At 40.3% G+C, this 22,403-nt stretch overlaps 2 protein-coding genes across 3 annotated transcripts; one reads left to right on the top strand and one right to left on the bottom strand.

Moving 5' to 3' along the window:
* Positions 1-137: 137 nt before the first annotated feature.
* Positions 138-15,424, bottom strand: atp7a (ATPase copper transporting alpha). Of its 2 annotated transcripts, XM_032554467.1 has the most exons (23): positions 15,147-15,424; positions 13,826-13,956; positions 10,560-11,064; positions 8,499-9,260; positions 7,645-7,848; positions 7,400-7,563; positions 7,101-7,262; positions 6,893-6,969; positions 6,543-6,765; positions 6,211-6,444; positions 6,004-6,095; positions 5,721-5,848; positions 5,235-5,389; positions 5,017-5,151; positions 4,662-4,856; positions 4,212-4,394; positions 3,895-4,108; positions 3,671-3,817; positions 3,446-3,588; positions 2,710-2,913; positions 2,355-2,472; positions 1,875-1,977; positions 1,504-1,777 (listed from the first exon to the last, which is right to left on the bottom strand). In XM_032554467.1, the coding sequence occupies exons 2-23, from the start codon at positions 13,943-13,945 to the stop codon at positions 1,504-1,506; spliced, it is 4,542 nt and encodes a 1,513-aa protein (XP_032410358.1). In that variant the 5' UTR covers positions 13,946-13,956; positions 15,147-15,424. The 2 variants fall into 2 exon arrangements, with proteins under 2 accessions (XP_032410359.1, XP_032410358.1); XM_032554468.1 differs by lacking the exon at positions 15,147-15,424 and having other exon boundaries at positions 138-1,777; positions 13,826-13,945.
* A 1,015-nt stretch (positions 15,425-16,439) lies between these two features.
* Positions 16,440-20,460, top strand: fbxl3l (F-box and leucine-rich repeat protein 3, like). Its single transcript, XM_032554381.1, has 5 exons — positions 16,440-17,087; positions 18,093-18,462; positions 18,661-18,783; positions 18,886-19,057; positions 19,398-20,460. The coding sequence occupies exons 2-5, from the start codon at positions 18,112-18,114 to the stop codon at positions 20,039-20,041; spliced, it is 1,290 nt and encodes a 429-aa protein (XP_032410272.1). The 5' UTR covers positions 16,440-17,087; positions 18,093-18,111; the 3' UTR covers positions 20,042-20,460.
* Positions 20,461-22,403: the final 1,943 nt, after the last annotated feature.

Raw genomic sequence — 22,403 nt, 5'->3', positions numbered from 1 at the left:
GTTTTTGTCAAAATTAACTGAAATATACTTCTTACTGTGTACAATGAATCTATACAACATAAATTTAAACTATTATTTTTAATTACTTTCATAGTTTAACTTTCCTATGATTATTTTACTGAGATACACAACAGGACTGCGTTACAAAAGCGTTTTATTTAAAGGCACAATGTTTGGAAGAACCACAGAGGATAATGGGCAGACTGCAAACAAACCTCAAACTTCATGAACATTTTCACAAAAAGATTGCACAAATACAACAGATTGGCATAAATGGACCCACAAATAAATTCAAGAATGGTCTGCAGAAGAAAACAGCATTGCTGGATGAACCTGGTGGATCTTTAGCTTAGGAAGGAAGAAAGCAACACAAAATAAAGTATAGCTGAGCAACTTTCTACAGATTTTATCAGATAACTGCAAATAAAATACTGTAAAAACAAACAGTGACAGTTTTATGGTCTGCAAAATGGGACCCTTCTAATCTCATTTGATTGTACAAAGTGGTTCAGTAACACAAGCTACTTAGTGAATTTACCAGCACCTGTTTGGTCGACTCGATTGGAAACCACTGATGCTGCAGGACGAACGTTGATTCGTTCATCAAGTGCACTAACATGAATCCATAATAAATGCAAAGTGACAGATTGGTATTACATAAGTCCGTAGAAAACAGTAACACTGTATTTTATGAGTTGTAACCAGAAGCAGGAAGTGAACACATTTAGTGTTTGGCCTTTGTGAGACCAGGCATGTCTGCAGCAGGCAACTGAAGCAATCCAAGCACAAAGTGACTCGTGTAACAACTTCTGCTCAGTTATAAATGAGTATAAACACATTCACTTTCACATTGACGAAAAGGTGCAAAATCCCAGATCCTTCAGCGCATGCCGACTATGAACATGTAACCTTTGCTCACACATCGTGGACCTAAAGTCCAAGAAAACGGGTGAAGGTTGCCATCTTTGGAATGTGTTGGACTTTGCAAAGGTAGCGTTTCAGCTGGCACTTGGGTAACGTTTACAGCTCACTCCACTACAATCAACTTTCTGCTTGTTTCAAGGCTGCTTAGAGTTATTACACATGTGATTATTAAAAATCAAACTTGGCATTTGGATTCAACAACTTCATTCTTCACATAAGAGGATACAATGACAAAAAGTAGATAAATAATAATATAAATAGAAGAATAATCATACAACAGAGTTCAAATTTTCCTCTTCTGTAGTGTCCACTCAACAACAAGGGGCACCAAAGTTTAAATGTCTTTGGGTCGATCTTGAAGATTGTAAAGGCAAAGGAAGATCATCTTTCTGGCCCACCACAGACGGTCTCTCTAAGAGAATATGGGATCAGCTGGTTGAGCTAAGAAGAACAAAATGTCTTATGAGCTAACTTCAAGTATGGATGGACTGGTTTTCAAAGAAACCTTTTGATCTCAGCGTAGTTCAGCCTTTAATAACTGCAGTTTTTGTCTAAGCAGGCCGCCTGGGATGCATGCGCTCAGCAGATCTCCTCCTCGCACAGCGGCCCCCCCACCAGCAGCGAGTGTTTATCGGGCTCGCTCAGCACCAAGCTGTTGAGCGAGTGCTTGTCGGAGCGCAGCGAGTTGATGGAGGCTCGGCTGTAGTTCACGATGCGGTCCAGCAGGCTGAGTTTGGGGGAGGGACGGCGCAGCTCGCCCATGCCGATGTGAACGCTGACGTCAGACAGGCTGCCCTGCTGCCTGCTGCTGCCGAGTTTGGCTTCCAGCTTCTCGGCGCTGGGCTTCGTGTAACTGAGCGACGACACACAAAGAGAGCAGTGAGGGACAAAAAAACAACAGCAAAAAAAACAAACAAACTGGAGAACACAAGCCAAAAATATCTCATTACCATTTAAGCAGAAGGGAGGACAAAACCACAGACACAGAAGACAGCGCCATGGCAGCAGAACCCATCCACGGCTGTAGCACCAGACCAATGGGTAGGAACACACCTGGAGGAAAAACAGTACCAATAGGCTTGAAAGAGTCTCAGTACCAATAGGCTTGAAAATTATTTAAATGACATGCGTCATGATAGAAAAATAAACAAAGCAGGGTCCCTGTTTTATTTTCAGATCGAAAATTATGAACAAACTTTCATGTCAAAATTCCAAACTTTTCCAGAAAAGTTTGAGAAAGATTTCTTTTTCACAAGGAAATGGTTCTTAAATCATTTTTTGGATGGACAGACAGTTCCAATAGGAAATGTATGAGCCTTGAAATTCAAACACCTTTCCATTATTTTTCACACTTTGTCCGACCTGGAAAATCCCACAGTTTTCCGAACAGGAATCCAGATAAACCTTTCGGGTATTCTCACAGTGCCTACCAGCAGCGATAGGAATGCCAACCAGGTTGTAGATCAGAGCAAAGATGAAGTTGATCCTGATCCTCTTGACCGTCTTCTTGGAGAGGTCGATACTGCCGACAACGTCCAGCAGGTCATTCTGCAAGCAGAGAGTAAATCTGAAACTGAAAATGTCAACAATAAATGTTCACTCTTTACAAAAAGTTGAAAAACCCTTGTGATAATAGAAAAAAGGCTTCACTTAGGTTTTATTAATCACTGCTCAAAATGTTAAGATGCTCTTGAATTTAAGAACATTTAAAAACATTTAATAACTTGACCAATAATGTTTTGTATTCCTATGTGATTCAACAACTTGACAATTTCTAATTTTTACCCTGATCAACACCACATCTGCTGCCTCAATGGCAACATCTGTCCCGGTTCCTATGGCGATGCCGACGTCAGCCATCGCCAGAGCGGGCGAGTCGTTGACCCCGTCGCCCACCATAGCAACTCTCTTTCCGGCCTGCTGCAGCTGCTCCACTTTGGCCACCTTGTGGGAGGGCAGCACCTCGGCAAACACTTTCCTGATGCCCACCTTTTGGGAAATAGTAAAAAATAAAAAAAATTAAAAAAAAATAAAGAGGGGCAATCAGGTGTGGCTCGCAAAAGTATTCATATCTGTTTAATTTTTTCAAATTTTGCCATATTACAGCAAGAAACCAACTAAGACCCGGTCATCCATATAAACAGAAGGAGCAAGCAAGGAGAGCATTAATCAGAGCAGCAGCCAAGAGGCCCAGGATAATTCCTGAGGAGCTGCAGAGATCCACAGCTGACAGGATAACTATGAGGGCTGCACTCCATAAATCCGGTCTTTAAAGAAGAGTGGTAGTTTTTCTCCTTTCAATCTGACTCAGCCTGAGCTAGACTCCGAAGAAAAGGCCAAAAATTTCAGGACCCAGACGTGGAAGGCTGACAGAGAGACTTGCAAGTCTAATTGTATCCCGTATTCCTTTCCTTCCATTTCATAATTATGTTTCAAGTACATTAGTTTTTGGTGATAATGTGAGAAAATGGAGAAAAGTTCAAGAGATACAAATGTTTTCCTGTTCTTCTTCCTTCCTTACCTGGGCGGCGATAGCGCGCGCTGTCTTACTGTTGTCTCCGGTCATCAGCACCACCTCCAGACCCATGTTTGTCAGCGTGTGAACGGCCAGCTCCGCCTCAGGTTTCACAGTGTCGGCTATGGCTACCATTGCACACAGCTCGTCTACAAACAAAAATACATTTTTACAAGTTACTGTTTTGTTTTGTGTTAAAGAGAGTGTATTTTTAGCTGAACAATCACTCACTGTCCACAGCGACCAGCACAGCAGTGCGTCCTCTGCGCTCATGCTCTATCATGGCTTCATCGATGTCTGGTCTGACCTCAAGGCAGTTTCTTCTCATCCATTCCCTGTTGCCGATCAGGACAACATAGGCAGCTGTCTGAACCAAACCTTCAGGAAATATTATTCAAATTCTGTTAAACTCAGGCTTAAAAAATGAATCATTACAATTTGGCTTCTCCACGCACTTAGAGGCTGTGGATCCATTGTGAGCGGGTGGGAGCTGGCCGGCGTCCGAGTGTCACTGATCTGGACGAGGATGCTGCTGCGCTGGTTGTTGTCCTCGCTGTCGCTGTCCGCCTGCTTTAGCAGAGACTCCGTGTTGCTGACCTGACATCGGATGCCGCAGCCCGGCACGGCCTGAAAGTCGGTGCAGGTGCCGAGAGATTCGGTACCGAGCTCCTTCGCGTCACAAAACAGGAAAACACAAACGTTTGGTGTTTTCTAACTATTTCAGCAAAGGGAAGTGTGGGCTGATGGATTACATCTGAGAGAGAAAACCAACCTGCTTGCAGTATTTGGTAATAGCAGCTCCCAGTGGGTGTTCACTGTTGTTTTCTGCTGTGCCCACAATGGCCAGCAGGCGGGAGCGAGGCATCCTGTTCCCTTCCACAACTATCTTGACTTGGACCACCTTCGGAGCGCCATATGTGATCGTCCCGGTCTTGTCGAATACGACAGACTGGACCTGAAATAACCAGGTGGGTAAAAAGTAAGACAGAGACATTTAGATGACTTTACAAGAAATCTTTTGATAACTTTTATTCAGACTAAGACATTTGTAAACAAAAAATGGATGAATGGAAAGTCAAATATTTTAACAATTTCTCTGTCCTTTTGATCTCTTTTTCTATACTTATACAGTCATTGAAAGTATTTCAAAGAAATTTGAGACTTTTCCTCACTGTAGGAAATCTGTAAATAGATTACCGTCAGAGAATAATTACAAACGCACCTTATGAGCCATCTCTAGGGGCTCGCCTCCCTTTATCAGGATGCCATTTTGGGCTCCAACCCCGGTTCCCACCATGACAGCTGTCGGGGTTGCCAGGCCAAGAGAACAGGGGCAGGCGATGCACAGCACAGTTATGGAGGCCTGGAAGGCAAACCGTATCACTGCCTCGGTCCTGGAAATGCTTCGATCATAACCCTGCAGTGGAAAGAAGGGACAAGTACTTGGTTAAAAAAATAAAAATATTACAGATAGGGGGAAGGCTCTTCTCTACATTTAATTATTAAAATAAAAGTTAAACATTTTTCTGCCATAACGAGGAAGCTGTCACTCTAAGGTGAACAAACAATAAACTCACAGGAAAGAAATGCTCCACCAGAGAAAAGTCCAAAAATCCGATGATGATCCAGGCAATCAGTGTGAGTACCGATATTACAACAATGAAAGGAACAAAATAGCCACTGATCTTATCTGCATACTGCTGGATAGGAGCCTGCAAAACATCATTAAAATAATTAATAGAATTACAGGAGGTTTTTCCTAAATATTGTAGATTTAGCACAGATTTTAACTCACCTTTGAAGTCTGTGCCTCCTCCACCAGTTTAACTATCTGAGACAGGGTGGTGTCCATCCCGACATGAGTAGCACTGACCAGCAGAGAGCCGTTCTGGTTTATGGAGCCGGCGATCACTGAGCTCCCGGGCTTTTTTGTCACCGGCATGGCCTCACCTGCAATCACATTGCAACTACTGATCAGAAATACAGCACAAGTTAAGAATATCTGCATGTTTCTGTTTTCTAACTGCCCACAGCCTAGATCATTTTAAATCGCTTCTCAAAACTCATTTTTATTCTTTGGCATGTATTTGAAGTAGTGTTTTGATACTCTGTTTATACAAAGTGTTGTACTGAAATGTTATGTAATAACAGGAATTGGGAAAGCATTGTAAAAATTGTTTTCCTAAAAAAAAAAGCAATCACCTCCTGATGGTTGCTTTTAACTGTACTCAGGAATTATGAAGCCCTTCCTTAACTCCAAACAGACACAAATGCAACCAACCTGTGATAAGAGACTCGTCTGCCATCGAATGTCCGTCAATGACTCTCCCATCAACCGGAAACTTCCCTCCAGGGACGACTTTGACCACGTCACCTCTCTGCACCAGCTCAACATCCACTTGTTCCTCACTAAAACAAAAATCAAATAATCTGACCCTTATTCAAGCTAATATATTCATTTCATCAAAAATCTGCATTTTTTTCTGTTTCAGTGTTTACATATGATTGTAATCTATAAATATCCCCAAGATGTAAACAAATAGATGAAGAAAACAACAAAAAACCTGAGAATGCAGTTATCACTGCTGAGGTTCACCACGGTGGCTTCTGTTGCTTGTAATGACATCAGCTTGGACAAAGCCTCAGAGGTTTTGCTCTGGAAGGGACGCACAAAAAAATGTTTACTCGCCTTTAAAAAAAAAAAAAAAAGCTGCCGAATTTAAAAGGTTTTCTAGAAATTCAAACAATCAACAATCACAAGGGAACTAGACCTTCGCAATCTGCTCCAGCCAGCGTCCCAGCGAGATGAAGACAAAGAGCATGGGAGGCGTGTCGAAAAATGTGATGGGGTTGACTTTTGCTTTCTCCACCATGGCAACAATTAGGATGACCAGAGAGTAGCTGAACGCGATGGTGGTGGCCAGAACGATGAGCACGTCCATGTTGGCAGACTTGTGCTTCACTGCTTTGTAGGCTTGGATGTAGAAGTAACGACCTCCAATAAACTGACCATTAACAAAAAGACAAAAACAGAGAATACTCACTGCCCTACATTTAATCTGCCAGATTAAGCAGCTGGATACCTAAAATCTGTGTTACTCACCTGTACAGGTACACAGAACAGAAAGGAGAGGAGGTTCATGATGGAGAGGCCGGGGAGCAGCTGCTTCTCCAAGAACATGGTGGAGTGGTAATGGTTGCGGTCCTCTATGGTAGCGTTGTGATGGTGCGTAGCGTTCATCTTGTGGTCCATATAAATCATGTAGATCATCATGCCCATCACAGGCACGCAGAAAACCAAGCTCACCAGGAAGGACTTCCTCCACCTGAACGAGTGAACACATCGTAGTTTGAACTTGTAAGAATTTTACTTCATGAACACATTTTACTAGAGGGAGAAAAAAGTGTAGCTATAAAACTGAAACCACTAAAGAAAAGAAAAAGGATGCTTACTGTTGTATCTCTTTGCTGTGGTCCAGGTGGCTGGCTGTACGGTCCCTCTTCACTAAAGATGCCTCAAATCCCATATTCTGCAAACAAAGTATTGTTTACTATTGATAATGTCGAGCAAAACTTAGATAAAACAAATTGAGTCATTGTTTCACAGTCATTAACAGTCTTGAACATCCAAGAACAATGGATATATTTTCTACATCTGTACCTCAATCAGTTTGATAATGTCTCGTGGTCCAATCACTTCTGCGTCATACTTCACATGTGCTTTGTTGGTCGCCAAAGCAACGGAGGCATATATAATCCCCTTTTCTCTGACAAGGGTTGATTCGATTTTATGAACACAAGAGGCACATGTCATCCCCCTGACCTGGTGGACGGTGGGAGAGAACCAAACAGAGATGAGCACATGAGCATCACATTGCAGGCTGAAAATGCAGCCTGCAATGTGTATTTGCATAAAACCCAAACATGGAAAGAAAAAGCTGACGCTTGTGACCGACTCACCACCAGCTCTAGGTTTCCGTCGGATCCTTCGTAGTTCTCCATCACAGAGGCGGTGAAGCCCAGCTCCTTCACACACTCCGCTATCGTCAGCGGATCTGTGACCTCGGGGTTGTAACGGACCTCTGCTTTACTCGCCATGAGGGCCACCAAAACCGAGTAGATCCCTAAAAGACATTTGAGATTTCCTCTGTAGCATTCATCACCAGAAGGTTCACACAGACGAATCCCGTTGTTGTTTTACGCACCAGCTTCGTTTTTGAGGTTGCGCTCGATGTTTGACACACACGAGGCGCATGTCATTCCTCCGATCTGGATGTAGCATTTGGAGGGCATGTCTCCAGTGGATCCCAGCAGGGTTTCATTGAGGAGCTCACTGTCTAAGTTCTTCTTCTGGACACGTGGAGACCTTGGTAATATGGGATCTGATGCAGGCAGCAGAGAATTGGTTTCTGTTGTTGAGATAAAGAGCTTACAGATTACTTCCAAGAATAAATAACAAACTTCACAAAAATCACCACACTGTGCAAACAAAACCCCTCCTTTTTATACGCTGTGCTTCAATGTAGTCAGACATTCTTGCAATTCTTTTCACAGCGTCTTCATCAGTAGTTCTTCAGGCCTTTTGAAACTCTTTTAGTGTTTTTCTACAGGAAATGAATGGTATATAAAAGTAAAGTCTTTCAAGAACAGGACAACCTTCAGACACACAAAAGGAAGGAAAGATCTTCCACTTGAAGTAGCTGGTTACAAAAAACCCAAAACACTCCAACTAGATCCAGGTTAGGTTGTCAGTCATGTACATGACCAACACTGTCAGTGAAATGTCAGCAAAATATACAACTTTAGGGGTAAAAAAAAAAAAATCATATATTATTTATGAGCCGGTCTAGTGGAATTTTCATTCACCGTGATCTCTCAGGTTTACACAGAATGATCAGAAAAAGAGAAAATATCTACTCAGCAACTGTTATGAGGATGAATGCGATGTTGATAATACATCAATGGTCAGAATGTTCAAGGTGAATAAAAAGCAGCAGCAGAAAATTAGTCAAGAGGAAGGAAAAGCCACCTGGATATAATACATGCCACACACTCTTACCAGGTAAAAATGCATCAAAGCCCATGTCTTCTATGGCCTCCTTCAGCTCCTCTGGCGTGGTGAGAAGAGGGTCATACTCAAAGACTCCCTGATGGTCAGTCAGAGACACCTGAGCCGACCTCACCCCCTTCCTCTGGGAGATCATTCCTTCGATAGATTGCACACAGGAGTTGCAGGTCATGCCTTCAATGTGAATATGAACAGCAGACACCAGCGGCTGGGTGAAACACGGCTGTGAAGTAGCAGGTCTGGGCTGTAGTGCTGAGATGGTGAGCGCTGGTGATGTGGATACGGGATTGAGAGTGTTTGAGAAGTCCAGCGGTTCGGTCTTAAAGTTTCCAGGAGGAAGAGTTTCGATGGCCTGCTGCAGCTGAGTCACTGTGACCTTCAGAGGGTCGTAGCAGATGGAGGCCTGCTCCTTCTCCAGAGAGACCTCCACGGAGGAAACACCAGGCAGCGTGGAGACGTTGTCCTGAATGTTGACCACACAAGAACGGCAGTGCATGCCTTTCACCCTGAGCCTAGCACACGCCGTGTCTATGAAGATCTCCGTCTCGTCGGATGTCTCGGGCGGAGAAGAAGAAGCCGTCGCTTGTTGAGAATCAATTAAACGTTCGATGTCTCTGTTGGAGAGCTGCAGGGGGCGGGGCTTGGATTTGACAGAGGCTTTGAAGCCAGCCACACCAATCTGTTCGATGATGGTCTGGATGGTGGTGAGGTAAGGCAGGTAGACGACCGTAGCTTCCTGAGAGTCCAGAACAACTGCAGAGAGGAAAGGAGTGAGTTAATATGCAGAGTAAAACACAAGATGAGCAAAGATACAGATGTTTAGATAAAGGAAATATATACATAAGGCCTGCACAAAATTAGTAAAACTGACTGCAATATTATTCTTGATTATTGCAATGATGTTGTTAATTATATTTTTATCCAAATTTTCTCCGACATGGCCATATCCCAACGCTTCCAATGAATTTAAACACCTCAGTCACTAAAATCTGAAGGATATCAGGTGTCATCCTTCCAATTTAATGCATATTCAAATAAAATAACCTTCTAAATGATGCATTCAAGCAATACACATTCTGATAATGGAATAATGACTGTAATTCAATATATTTTGAAGCTTAAATCTAAATAATTAAAGACTTAATTTACCAAAGGCTATTTCTTAAAAACTGGTTAGCTTAAATCATTTTTGAAGTCTTTCATGGAGTTTAATTCTTTGCCTTAAAACAAAAAAAACAAACAGGAGTGGAACACAAAAAGTGTCTGGCTTTATCAGCAAGAACCGATAGCCATTTTTTTAGAATAGCTATTTTTAATAACTATATTCAAGTAAAATATCAAGAATTACTGTTCTTCCAAATAGTTGCCTAAATTTGCCCCCTAGCAGATAAAGTAAAAATTCTACAGGATATCAGATGTTATATTTTCATATTTTGTCCACCAGGGGGCAGTGCAATCCAACCGGATCTAACTTGTTTTCAGTGTTTCTGTATATGAATACAGAAACACTGTAACACTATGAATACAATAGCTGCAGCTAATCTTACAGCTGCAGCTATAAGATTTCACAAGTCCTTGTGAGAGGACTTGTGAAATCCTCTCACAAGTGTTGCAGGGAAGGAAATGTAAACAGATGTGATTATATTTACTGACATGTCTCTGTGTTTACAGTGACAGTATGTTTGCAGACAGATTTAAGAATGCTATTGCAGCATTCTTACAATAGCTGCAGCTATTGTAAGAATGCTGCAGCTATTCTTACAATAGCTGCAGCACAGTGTTGAATGTGTTTCATGCTTCTACATCAGCACATAAATCTGTCTGCAAACATACTGTCACCGTAAACACAGAGACGTGTCAGTAAATATAATCCCATCTGTTTGCATTTCCTTCCCTGCAACCCCTGTGAGAGGATTTCACGAGTCATTCTCAAATCCATAAAGACAATCTCTCAGGTTCATAACGCCCTGGCCCTGTGAGACATGCAGCGCAGCACCTCAGTTAGCGAAGTCGTACGTGACTGCAGGTCTCAGAGCCTGTCGAGAACTTCACCTTTGATCTTTTTAATCCCTTTCAGTTTTCCAATCTTCCCTTCAATGGTGGTGGTGCAAGAGTGGCAGGTCATTCCTTCAATGCTGAGTTTCAGAACCGCAACTTCACTGGCCGCGGTGTCCAGCTGGGACACGCTCAGGCCTTTCTGCACTGGGCTGCCAGGGGTTTGTTTCTCCTGAGGTGAGACACCTTCCACCACCTCTCTGAGCTGCTGGATGGAGGTCAGGGAAGGAACATAAGTGACGGTCAGGCCCATGCTGGGTGCGCTCTCCTGGACATCAAGCACCCCTTGAATTTGTGACAGCTTCTCCAAAGCCTCCTGCTGGGCTGCAGTCGTCAGTCCTGACATGGGGATCAGCTGAGTGTCTGTAAACACTGGAGTGGCAGTGCTGCTCTCTGGTACACTGGACTCGAAGCCCATGTCCTCGACAGCCTCTGACAGGGACTCGGTGCTCTGTTGACTGGAGTCAAAAATAACCGTGGCACTCTTCTCCTCTAAAGACACCTGAAAATATAAAAAATAAAAAAACACATATGTTAAACAAGGATGATGTTGTGGAGAATTATTGTTCCGATTAAGGATGCACTGCTCCGCTTTTGTTCCCCTTCCAATACAGATATCTGAAGTTTGGTATCGGCTCTACAGCAGTACAGCAGTACAGCACACGTAAATACAACAATAGCTTCACAAGCTTGGTCAAACATGTAAAAACAACACAACATAGTTTGTTTTTTTTTCAGTCAGTACAATTAGTATAACAGTCATTGTGTAATAAACAATAAAAAAATACTGGGTAACACTTTGTTTGAAAGGGTGTGCATAAGAGTGGCATGACACTGCCATAAACATGACATAACACTTGTCATGAACATGAAGGAGTCTTCATAAATGTTTACGACTGTTGTCATAAAGTGTCAATCGGTAACTAATGACACTTTTAATGCAAAGTTGCACTAAAAGTTGAATTGAAAGTCCATTAAAAGTGTTAACTTTGCATTATAAATGTCATTATTTACCAAATGACACTTCATGGCAACAGTCGTAAACAGTCATGAAAACTCCTTCATGTTCCTGACAGGTGTTGTGTCCTGTCAGTCTTATGCACACCACTTCAAATAAAGTGTCATCAGAAAGGTAAACTGACTAAAGCAACAGGTTGACTAAACTAAATAAGCTGGTTCTTTCAAATGGTTCAGAGGATGCGATTAGCAATTCTAAATATAATGCAAAATAAATAACATAATAGCAGGACATCACTCAGAGCACAGAGAACAGACGTAGACTAAATAGATCTGCTCTTATGGATGGACCACGTTGTCGCGATACCTGATCTGGAATTTTTTTTAAATATCAGGGCTGATTCATTTATTAAAACTGGATATCAGATATCAATGTTTTCCCATACAGGCAGAGATATAATTCTAATTCTAGCTGCAATTAGTTTATTTTACAATAAAATATTAAGATTAACGCCTTAATACTCTAGGGTTTTAGTGGTTTTGACTGACTTTGTTCACCTATTTTCATAAACAGAGGAAACCCTGTTGAGGCTTCAAACGACTGGAGACGGGGGGTGGAGGTTCCTCTTCATGGAGAGAAAAGCCCCACAACCCACACCACAACTGCAAACAAGTGACTTGGAGCATATTCATGAGCTAGAACAGCTCACACAAGGTCTAGTTCTAGATCCGATACAGAATCTGCAGCAGGATTTGAAAATTGCTGTACAGACACACTCTCCATCCAATTTGACTGAGTTGGAGCAATTTATCAATGAAGAAAGAATTAGGTCTACAAAGATGGAAGCAAGAAACACCATAAGTCATGCAACCACTGTTACACAGAAGAGCCCTCTTTTTACTAAGATTTCACACAACCTGATGGCCACTGATGTTCCGTGACTTCATTTATCAATTATGTCTTTTTTTTTTATTATTATTTTACCGATTGGTATATACTGCACTGTGTTATAATTAGCTCTGATATGACATGTAAATAAATGAATATGAATGTTCAGTTACATATATTTCTGTATGTAAACTGAATTACTTTGTCTTGTAAAGTGCATTTTGATTGTGAATTGGCGCTGTATAAATAAACTGAACAGAACTGTTTTGCAATGGTTACTAGGGAAAAATTGCAGTTTCTAGATTTCCGGAGCAGTAAGAAAAAATTCCCCCCAAAAATCTGCAGCTGCAACTGCGGTGGCAATTCAACAATGATTTGACTCACAGGGGGCTCAATAGAGATGTCTGCCACACTTTTAAGAGTTCTGCTTACAAAACAGTATGAAAACCATAATTCCTTCCACTTAATTATGTCGTCACCACTTTGTGTTGGCATACTACATAAAATATCAATTAAAGCATCTAGACCTTTGCGTTTCCGACACAGGAAACAGTGGCTCTGTATACGCTTATTAAAGCAACTTACACTGAAGTTAGTTCAACGATCGTTTACATAATATTGTTATATGGCCATATTAAGTCACTGCAGCTCTAATTTAATGGCATTTTACAGCCTTTGTTCATGGCCTTTGGTAAGCGTTTAGCATGTTCAGTCAGCATGATGACCCTCAGGTCGCCTTCTTAAGCAAGAAGGAAACATGTGATGCTCAGAAGGCGTCACCTGATTCAACCATAAGTTTAAAAAAAGGAAGCAGTTTCTAGCTGCTTTAGTAGTAACTTTTTCTTAAAATTAGAGAACAAAGAAAAATACACATTGTTCTTCCAAGAGAAAAATGAAAAACAATCCACTTTGCTCAGATCACTTATGAACAGATAATCCCAGCACTAAATTCTGTTACCCACAATAATTTCCTGTGGGGGCAGAGGATATAGCGACCTGATGTCGCAGTCCTGCAAAGGGCAGGGGATTATTGGGAACACAGTATTACATTATCTTCTCATTCAGCCTTAGCCTGAGGGGTAAACATACAATAAACAAAACAGCAGACCACCACTACTTCAATTAAGCTGTCTAACATGGCTGCACTGATGGAAATCAGACAAGCTGCTCCCTAAGAAGCAGAACTGTACCAAACAATCCAGTTCTACCATGAAGAGAATAAAACCTATATAAATGTATATCTAAGCTTACAAGAGGATTCTCTGCTCAAGAGTTAAATAGTTAACACATTAAAACACTATCAGATCTTGTTTTTGCAGTGGAAATAAATGCAGCAGAAGTCATCAAATTTAAAGGTCAGTGAGTCAAGACAGAGCAAAAAATGCAGTACAACAGAAAGTACAAAATCAGCCATTACCTTTATATGTATCACTCCATGTAGAGACCCAATCCGCTGCTCTATGGACTGAACACAAGAGCCACAGGTCATTCCCTCAACTCTGAGGGAAACTGAGCACAGGTTTGTCTTTTGTGTCATGACTGCTTTACCTAAAACCACAGAAGGAGAGAAAAGATTTAAATGTCAAAACAACAATACACCAGACAAAAAAAAAAAAAAAAACAGAGCAGAGGAGATTGTTTTTCTCAAGTTGAGAAATAAAACCAGGACATTGCAACACTATGACAGTCTTGTTTGAGTTTTATTAAAACGTCAATAAGAATAAGCCCCTGCATATAAAAATTTAAAAAAAGTATATGCAGAAAACCTCCATAAAAAAACATAAACCAATCTGGATACTGATGATGAGTGCTGAACTTTACCAATTGTTCATTACTAATGAATTATATAGTTTCATTTTAATTTCTGTTGTATATTTTATTTGTTATTATGCAACTTTAACAAACATTACAATCTTACCCATTATATTAATTCGTACTTGCCATTATTTCAGATTTCAATACAAACATTTTGAATCTTTTACACTATTTTAAGGTATTTGTTGTTTTTTCTATTTATTTTCTGTGCTCCATTTTATTAGTTACTCACCCTATCTAATTCGTAAATTAATTTGTCGGAAAAAATAAATTCAGAAAGAAACACATATAATGAATCTGCTTTTCCGATTTTTCATTGCAAATGATCTCTATAAAAGCAAACGTTGCTCTCTCTCTCTCTCTAAAGGTCCAAGCTTGCTGTCAGAGCACCAGTCTCTTTATTATGAGTTTATCTAAAATATTGTGTTTACATGCGTTTATAACCGTCTTTTCTACATTACAGAGCTACTGAGACTTCTTAAAGCCAATCATGTGGACAGTAGGTTCTATTAGTCTTAACTAAAGTGTAATTTATAGAACCACTTCTAAGATCTGAGACACAAAACTGGAAAGACCTGAATTTTAACTTCAACCAACAAGGACAAACAAATCAAATATGACCTGTGTTGATGTTTTGCTTTCGTCAACAGGTCGCTTCTACAATAAAAATACATGCTCTTTTCTAGATCCAGCGTATAAGACTAATTTATCTCAATTTAAAATAATACTAACCATGCCTGGTTAAGCACAACAGGAGCTGCATTTACAGCAATAGTTACTAAACCGATTATTTTGTCGTTTCACCAGCAGGAACACAACACAAAATATATTAAGTCAACTTGAGCTTTAGCAAGAGATCCGCAGCTATGTATAGACAAATACGCCGCTAACACAAGCGATTTTATAAAGTGATGGACTCTTACCTTCAGTAGAGAAAAAGAAAGGTTAGCTACAGGCTACACAGTGTTGACTGTCAGGTTGAGAAGCTAAGCTAACAAGCTAACAGCCTCTTCCCAGCTCTGGTGACAGTGAACCAAGTAGACCCGTCTGGACATGTTGTCGGAAGTGAGGAACTACTGATACTGATAAACTGAGCGTTTCCTTTTCCTTGCTTTCATAAAAACTCTTCTGTTTTTGGTTCCTTCAACTCAAGCAGACGTGACTGATCGCTGGGCTTTACTGCGTCATCACCGAGGGGCGGAGCTCCGAAGCAGACGTTCAGGCGTTACGGGTTAAGTTTGCCCTCAGTTCGTTCTTAAGGCTGCTATTCGTAGCGGCATTATTAGAACCCCAAATTATTTGGGGTATAACAAAGCTTAACAAAGAATAATCTGATATTCTACATCGAATTTTACGTTATTTGATATTGAAAGAATTATAATATGTGCTATGCTAGATATTAGTAAAATGAGTGTTTCAACAATACCTTTATTGTAACTTCTACTGTATATCAGCAGATAGATCAAAACAGCAGCTATGATAACACATTAATGTAAAAAATGTAAAGAGCTGGGTAGATTCCAGTTTAACCTGTACCTCTCGACCTCCCAACAACCTCAGCAAAACTGAGCAAACACTGTGATGAAAATGACCATCCTGGTGAATGTGCATGCTTGCTTTGTTGCACAATATCAACGCAAAGCTGGTCCTGCTTGCACATAGTTGAAACAGGATACTTATATACATAGTAAAAAGACACAAACTTTCTATCTCACTTTGCCAAAGTCCAGAATAAGGAATAAAAAATACTTTTTATTAGGTTAAATTCAAACGTTGACACACATTTCCCTGGCATTTGATGGAATTTCCTTTTACAGAATGGCTTTGTTCAGTTGCTTTTGTTATCCTAACACAAGATCATCACATCAAATTTGGCCCAGTCTTCCCAACAGAACTGGTTTTCAGCTCTGGCCAGAAATTACCAATGGGGCTAAGATTAGGTTTGTAGGACAGACACACCAACGCACTGACTTCATGGCTCCTCCAACATTATACATCTGCTGACATCTTTCTGATTGAACATTTCAATCACCATGGCCTTGCAGGTATCCGGTCTGCAGATGTTTTATCCTTTTTATTGCTTTGACATGGTCAACAATGTTTGATTTTAAGACTAAAATAATTACAAGGAACTCTTTAATGTTAAAGCGAAAAATGATTTCCACAAAATAACGACAAATAGAAAACACAAAATGAGTCATTGCAAAGACCAGACTTTTGCTTCCCCTCATGTCCTTCTGGAAAACTTTGGTGCTCTGTGAGCAAAAGTTAGCCAAGATTCACCCCTGGGAAATCCTGAAGGTGTCAGAAAAGCCACAGATGTCCTTCCTGCGCACAGTCTGATACTTGTTTACAAGATCACACACACACAGGTGTCCACACTCTGACACACTGACCCACTTTCTCATCCTGCGTTCACATAGTTTAGCGATCTACGTGCACTCATTCAAACAGAGCGACCATGCCGACTGACACGAACTAATCAACCAAACAAGGGACTGACTGGGCTGACTGTCTTCTGTGAAAACAAACCCAAACTTGTTCATTTCCCACAGATGCAGATTCAATATTCAGCTCCTGTGCACACAGCAGTGCAGAGATGCGGGTCCATGTTTTCCCGCACTCACGTGTACCCGCCGCTCCGCGTCAAGCTGTCGCTGAAGAGAGGAGAGCTCATTAAAGGAGCAGCTCCTGCTGTCCCATATCATCATCATCGTCGTCATCATCATCATCATCAGCAGCAGCAGCAGCAGCAGGAGCCAGGCTTCCCCCAGTCACTGTCGGTCAGGGCTCCAGGTGAACGGCGCCTTCTCAACCTCCAGAGCACCAAACTCAGACGGGAACCATGCTTTTAATGACTCAATGTAAGTAATGGCGCGTTTTAGTGTTATTTTTTGTTAGCTACGATTGAAAAAAAAAAAAAGTTTCATTGTTTCTGCTCTGTTAAAATGTGTGTGTTTGGTTAAAAGAGTTTGCAAATTTGGCCAGTATAGAAAATGGAGTTTGTAAAGTGATGAAGAAAAAACAATGAATTAATGAATTATTTTATATGCGGTTTCAGTAAGTAATAAACCTGTTTTGCAGAGAATAAGCTTGCAGTTCATGGATTGTGTTTCATGTAGAGAATGAGATTATGTTTACAGATTTTAATATTTGACATCAGGTTTAAGTCTTTTGGCGAGAGTTTTGCAAGAAATGTAGGAACACAGATACACTTACAAACATGCAAGAATTGTGTTTTTCTTCAATTAGTCAACTTTTCTTTAGTTGTTTGGGTTAGAAACCCCCCAGAGAAATTATCTCTTTCATAATGTTTGTACAAGATCACTCTTCAGTGGTAAACAGAAATAACATTTTGTAACAACCACAAACTTTTATTTGTATTTTATCAAGATTTTCTGTGAAAGATCATGAAGTAGAAAACAATTGTAAAGTGGAAAGGAAGAAAACTAAAATTAAAACTTTTATTTTAAAAAAAGGAAAACTGGTTTATTTGAATGCATTTCATTGAATTAATAATTTGCAGAGTCATGTTTACATGTTTAAAGTAATCCATTATTCATTTTCATTTCCAAATTATGCTCTAGACTGTTTTGGTTGATGACATGAAATTCCCACAAATTGATTGAAATTTTAATTTGTGATATTACAAAATATAGAAAGATAATTTTTAGGCCACTGTATATTTTTGTTTTTCCTGGCACTACTTTTATATATATTAGAAATTAAACATAGACAGAGAGGCTGGGATGAGAAGCCATGAAAAACCATAACTGGGATTGGAAACATGTCTCACCATCGTTTGAACATTTACTACTTTATGTTGCTGTAATGTCTTTTTAACCCGTTCCAATCCTTCTATCTCACAGAAACCTCACTAGCGTCAAAATGAAACGTGGAAGGTCTGTTCTCAACTCCAAATGCCCCATCTTCCCCTACCATGAGAAACCAGGAAAAAGACACAAGCCCAACTTTGCGCTGTCTCCACCAACAGACTGGGGCAACCTGCCCTACTGCATCGTTCTGCAGATCTTCCAGCACTTGTCCCTGGTGGACCGGGCTCGATCCTCATCCGTGTGCCGGTGCTGGAACGACGTGTTTCACATGCCCGACCTGTGGCGACGGTTCGAGTTTGAGCTCAATCAGCCAGCCACGTCTTACTTGCGCTCCACTCACCCCGACCTGATTCAGCAAATCATCAAGAAGCACGCCCAACACCTGCAGTATGTTAGCTTCAAAGTAAGAGCCTTCCACCCACTTCCTGTCCACAATGATCCCAGATCAGCTGCTTTAGAAACATTATGTGCCTTTTCTAATCCAAACCAAATGCACTGTCACATTGATTTGGCTTTTTTTTTTTTTTTGCTTTACAGATATACTTTTTTATACATTTATTGTTTTTAATAAGTTATGAATTCCTGTTTCTGTTTGAATCAGGTTGACAGTAGCACAGAGTCTGCAGAGGCAGCCTGCGACATTCTCTCTCAGCTGGTGAACTGCACCATCAAAACCTTAGGGTTGATTTCCACAGCGCGGTCCAGCTTCATGGATGTGTCTCAGGTAAGTCCTCTGCCCGTCTTGCTCTTTTTATGCAACAGTCTTGGTAAAAATGGTTCCTGCAAGGAAAAGGTTCTGTTCTAACTGCTAGCTTCTCCTCCGCAGGCCCACTTTGTCTCTGCTCTGACAGTCGTGTTTGTGAACTCCAAGTCTCTGTCGTCCATCAAGATCGATGACACCCCGGTGGATGATCCATCTCTGAAGGTGTTGGTGGCCAACAACAGCGACACCTTGAAGCTTCTGAAGATGAGCAGCTGTCCTCATGTCTCCCCAGCAGGTTGTTATATGATTATACGACTGCAGTAATGATGTAGTGTACAATGCCTTTTAGCCCATTTTGTCACTTGGAAAACACAAATATTAATTAGTTTTAATGAGATTTAATGTGATAGACCCACATAAGGTGAGGCATAATTGTGAACTTGAAGGAATGTAGTAAATATTTCCAAAGTTTTTACAAATAAAAATCTAAGAAATAGGGCATGGATTTATATTAAACCATTGGGAGTCAATATTTTATTAAAAAAAAAACATTTTACTTTTCCAGTCTAGAGACCGAACACTACCTTGAACTAAATTGAACAGGGAACGTCTATAAATCTCTTTTCTCTCTTCAGGCATTTTGTGTGTGGCAGATCAGTGCCATGGCCTCCGAGAACTGGCGCTAAACTACCATCTCCTCAGTGATGAGCTCCTGCTTGCTTTGTCCTCTGAAAAGCACGTCCACTTGGAGCATCTCCGCATCGACGTGGTAAGCGAAAACCCTGGCCAGACTCACTTTCACACCATCAAGAGAAACAGCTGGGAGGCTCTGGTCCGTCACTCCCCCAAGGTCAACATCGTCATGTACTTTTTCCTCTACGAAGAGGAGTTTGGGCCCTTCTTCTGCGAGGAGACCCCGGTCACCCACCTGTACTTTGGCCGGGCTGTGAGTAAAGAAATGCTGGGCCGCATCGGGCTGAACTGCCCCCGGCTGGTGGAGCTGGTGGTGTGCGCCAACGGCCTCAATCCACTGGACGAGGAACTGATCCGCATCGCAAAGCGCTGTAAAAGCCTGACAGCCATCGGGCTGGGTGAGTGCGAGGTGACCTGCAGTGGCTTTGTGGAGTTTGTGAAGACGTGCGGGGGCAGACTGACGCAGCTGTCGATCATGGAGGAGGTGTTGATTCCAGATAACAGCTACAACATGGAGCAGATCCACAGTGAGGTGTCGAAGCACCTGGGCCGCCTGTGGTTCCCTGATATGATGCCCACCTGGTAAAGTGATAGTAAATGGACAACAGCCAGTGACAGCATAACCTATCTGGACATCGAATAAGGGACCTTTTAGGCCTTATTCAAACAAAAACCAAATCAAACCAAAGCTATGTTGCTATTTTACTTTTTGAAAAGTTCCTTTAAAACACCAAATAATTTCTAGAAATATTGTCATTGTTTATCTATTTCAGTTTTTTTAAAGCAGAGACCTAAACAGAGGAATGCAACATAAGAAAAAACAATGTTACAAAAGCTCTGGTTCTGTCTATAAGTCATTTAGCCAAAGGTTAATTTACAGACCCTACCCTGATTAGGCATTATAAGCCAACCTTTAAAACTAATAACACCAAGAAATATGTAAAATTAACAGTAGTTAGTTTTACATATGTAGCTTATATATATATATATATATATATATATATATATATATATATATATATCTTTGAATATATATATTTTAAATGTTTTAAGGTTACTTAATTGTTTGACTTGGAGTGGTTTTATTTTAATTATTAGCTTCTGTCTTAGGTGGACTGAAGCCAAGAGCGCAAACTCTTGTGATCAAGAAAGAACAAGTGTTTCCAGTTTATTGTGTCACACCTTAACGTAAAAACACAATGGGTGTATTTGTGGCAATTTGTTTTTGCTTCTTCTGTGCATTTAAAGTTTAATTCAGTGGTTTTACATGTTACATTTTATTTCAGTTTTTTGCCTTCTTATCTAGAAGGACTGAATGTACTCACAACATGTTAAATGTGGTTGTTTGGTGACTGGCTCTTATTTCTTGGCTTATCCTGAATCAAAACTCGTGCTACCTGAGTTTCTACATGAGGACGAAATACTGGGGGAATGTGATATCAAGTATCAGTAATCAGCAAATGGGCATTTGGGTTAGGTGCCAAAATGGAGAAATTTGCTTTAAGGAACAATAATCTTCGTTCTGTTCTGTCCTGTTAAACTTAGTCAGTTCCTTTTACCTCCTTTTCCTTAGCTTCATAAACCAGCATTTATTGAGCAATAGTGAATTTCACTCAGAAGCTGGTGTTTTCTTTTGAAATAAAATTTTTTTTTGTCTTAGAGCAAAACAGATTTGTGCTTCCAGTATTAAATTTGTCTATGCATGCATCACATCTTTGTTACTTTTCACACAAGTTGGCTAAATTAGGAAGCAGCTTCATATATGTTTAGAAATGTTCTTAGCCTTTTTGCTGATTGTTATGTTTTTATTTTGGAAGTTGTCAAGAAAATCCGAGCTCATCCCACTTCCCCATGCTGGAGATTTTAGTTTAACAGTAATAATAAATAAAGTTATCTTTAAAATGAATCACTCAAGTGACATCAAGGCCCAACAGTAGACTTAAGTGTCAATAAAGTTAGTTTAACAGTAATAATAAATAAAGTTATCTTTAAAATGAATCACTCAAGTGACATCAAGGCCCAGCAGTAGACTTAGGTGTCAATAAAATAAATCTGGTTGTGTGTGTTGTTTTTGTCTCATGCAAACTTTGCTTTAATTCTACTTTTTTCTATCTAATCATAAGAAATCATAATCAGACAGAGAGAGTCATGAAACAGGAAAAGCAGGTTTCCTGGAAAAAGAGGAAGTTTCCAGCCTGCAGATTTATAAAAATAGCTGAGACTATTTCTTATTTTAAAGGTAAAGTTTTAAAAGAATTAAATCTAAACATTTTGGTAATTTGATAAGATTCAAAGTAAAATACTTATATTAATATTGGTTTACTTGTAATAATATTTACACGTACATTTGTGAGAACACTTACAAGAAAAACAAGTAACTGTAACTTTGGTATCAAATAATTAGAATCATGGATTATTCTTGGTTTCTTTTCAGAAGAACATCTGTAATAACTCACATTAAGATTATAATAAGTATAATTAATAAGTTATGGTTATAAAATCATAAATGAATGCTAAATCAGAGAAGCTGAAGAAAATAAATGTGATATAAGTTATGGTTATAAAATTATAAATGAATGCTAAATCAGAGAAGCTAAAGAAAATAAATGTGATATAAATGTGATTTTGACATTAAACTTGAAATGGTGTAGAGGGTGTAACTGCAATTAAACATCACTGATATGTTGGAGGTAGAGAGTAGGTGAAAGGTGAACGGAAGGGAAAAAGGGGAACTAACAGGAGAGCAGAGATGATCACCGCCTTATTTAGGTAAAAGGTTGTGCAGGCAACGGACATAGGAGGTTGAGCAACCCTGAGACATTAGCACAGACATCAGGACATAATGTCTGAAGGACAGTGATGGATGTGAGGTCATCTGTCTAAGCAGACAGCCAATGAAAACGCACCAAAAGGGTGGATAAACCCTATATAAGGTGGGTGCAAAAGAG

The sequence above is a fragment of the Xiphophorus hellerii genome, chromosome 23, assembly GCF_003331165.1.
Source record: "Xiphophorus hellerii strain 12219 chromosome 23, Xiphophorus_hellerii-4.1, whole genome shotgun sequence".
In the NCBI taxonomy this organism is placed as follows: Eukaryota; Metazoa; Chordata; class Actinopteri; order Cyprinodontiformes; family Poeciliidae; genus Xiphophorus; species Xiphophorus hellerii.
This window is presented reverse-complemented; position numbering and strand designations above follow the sequence as displayed.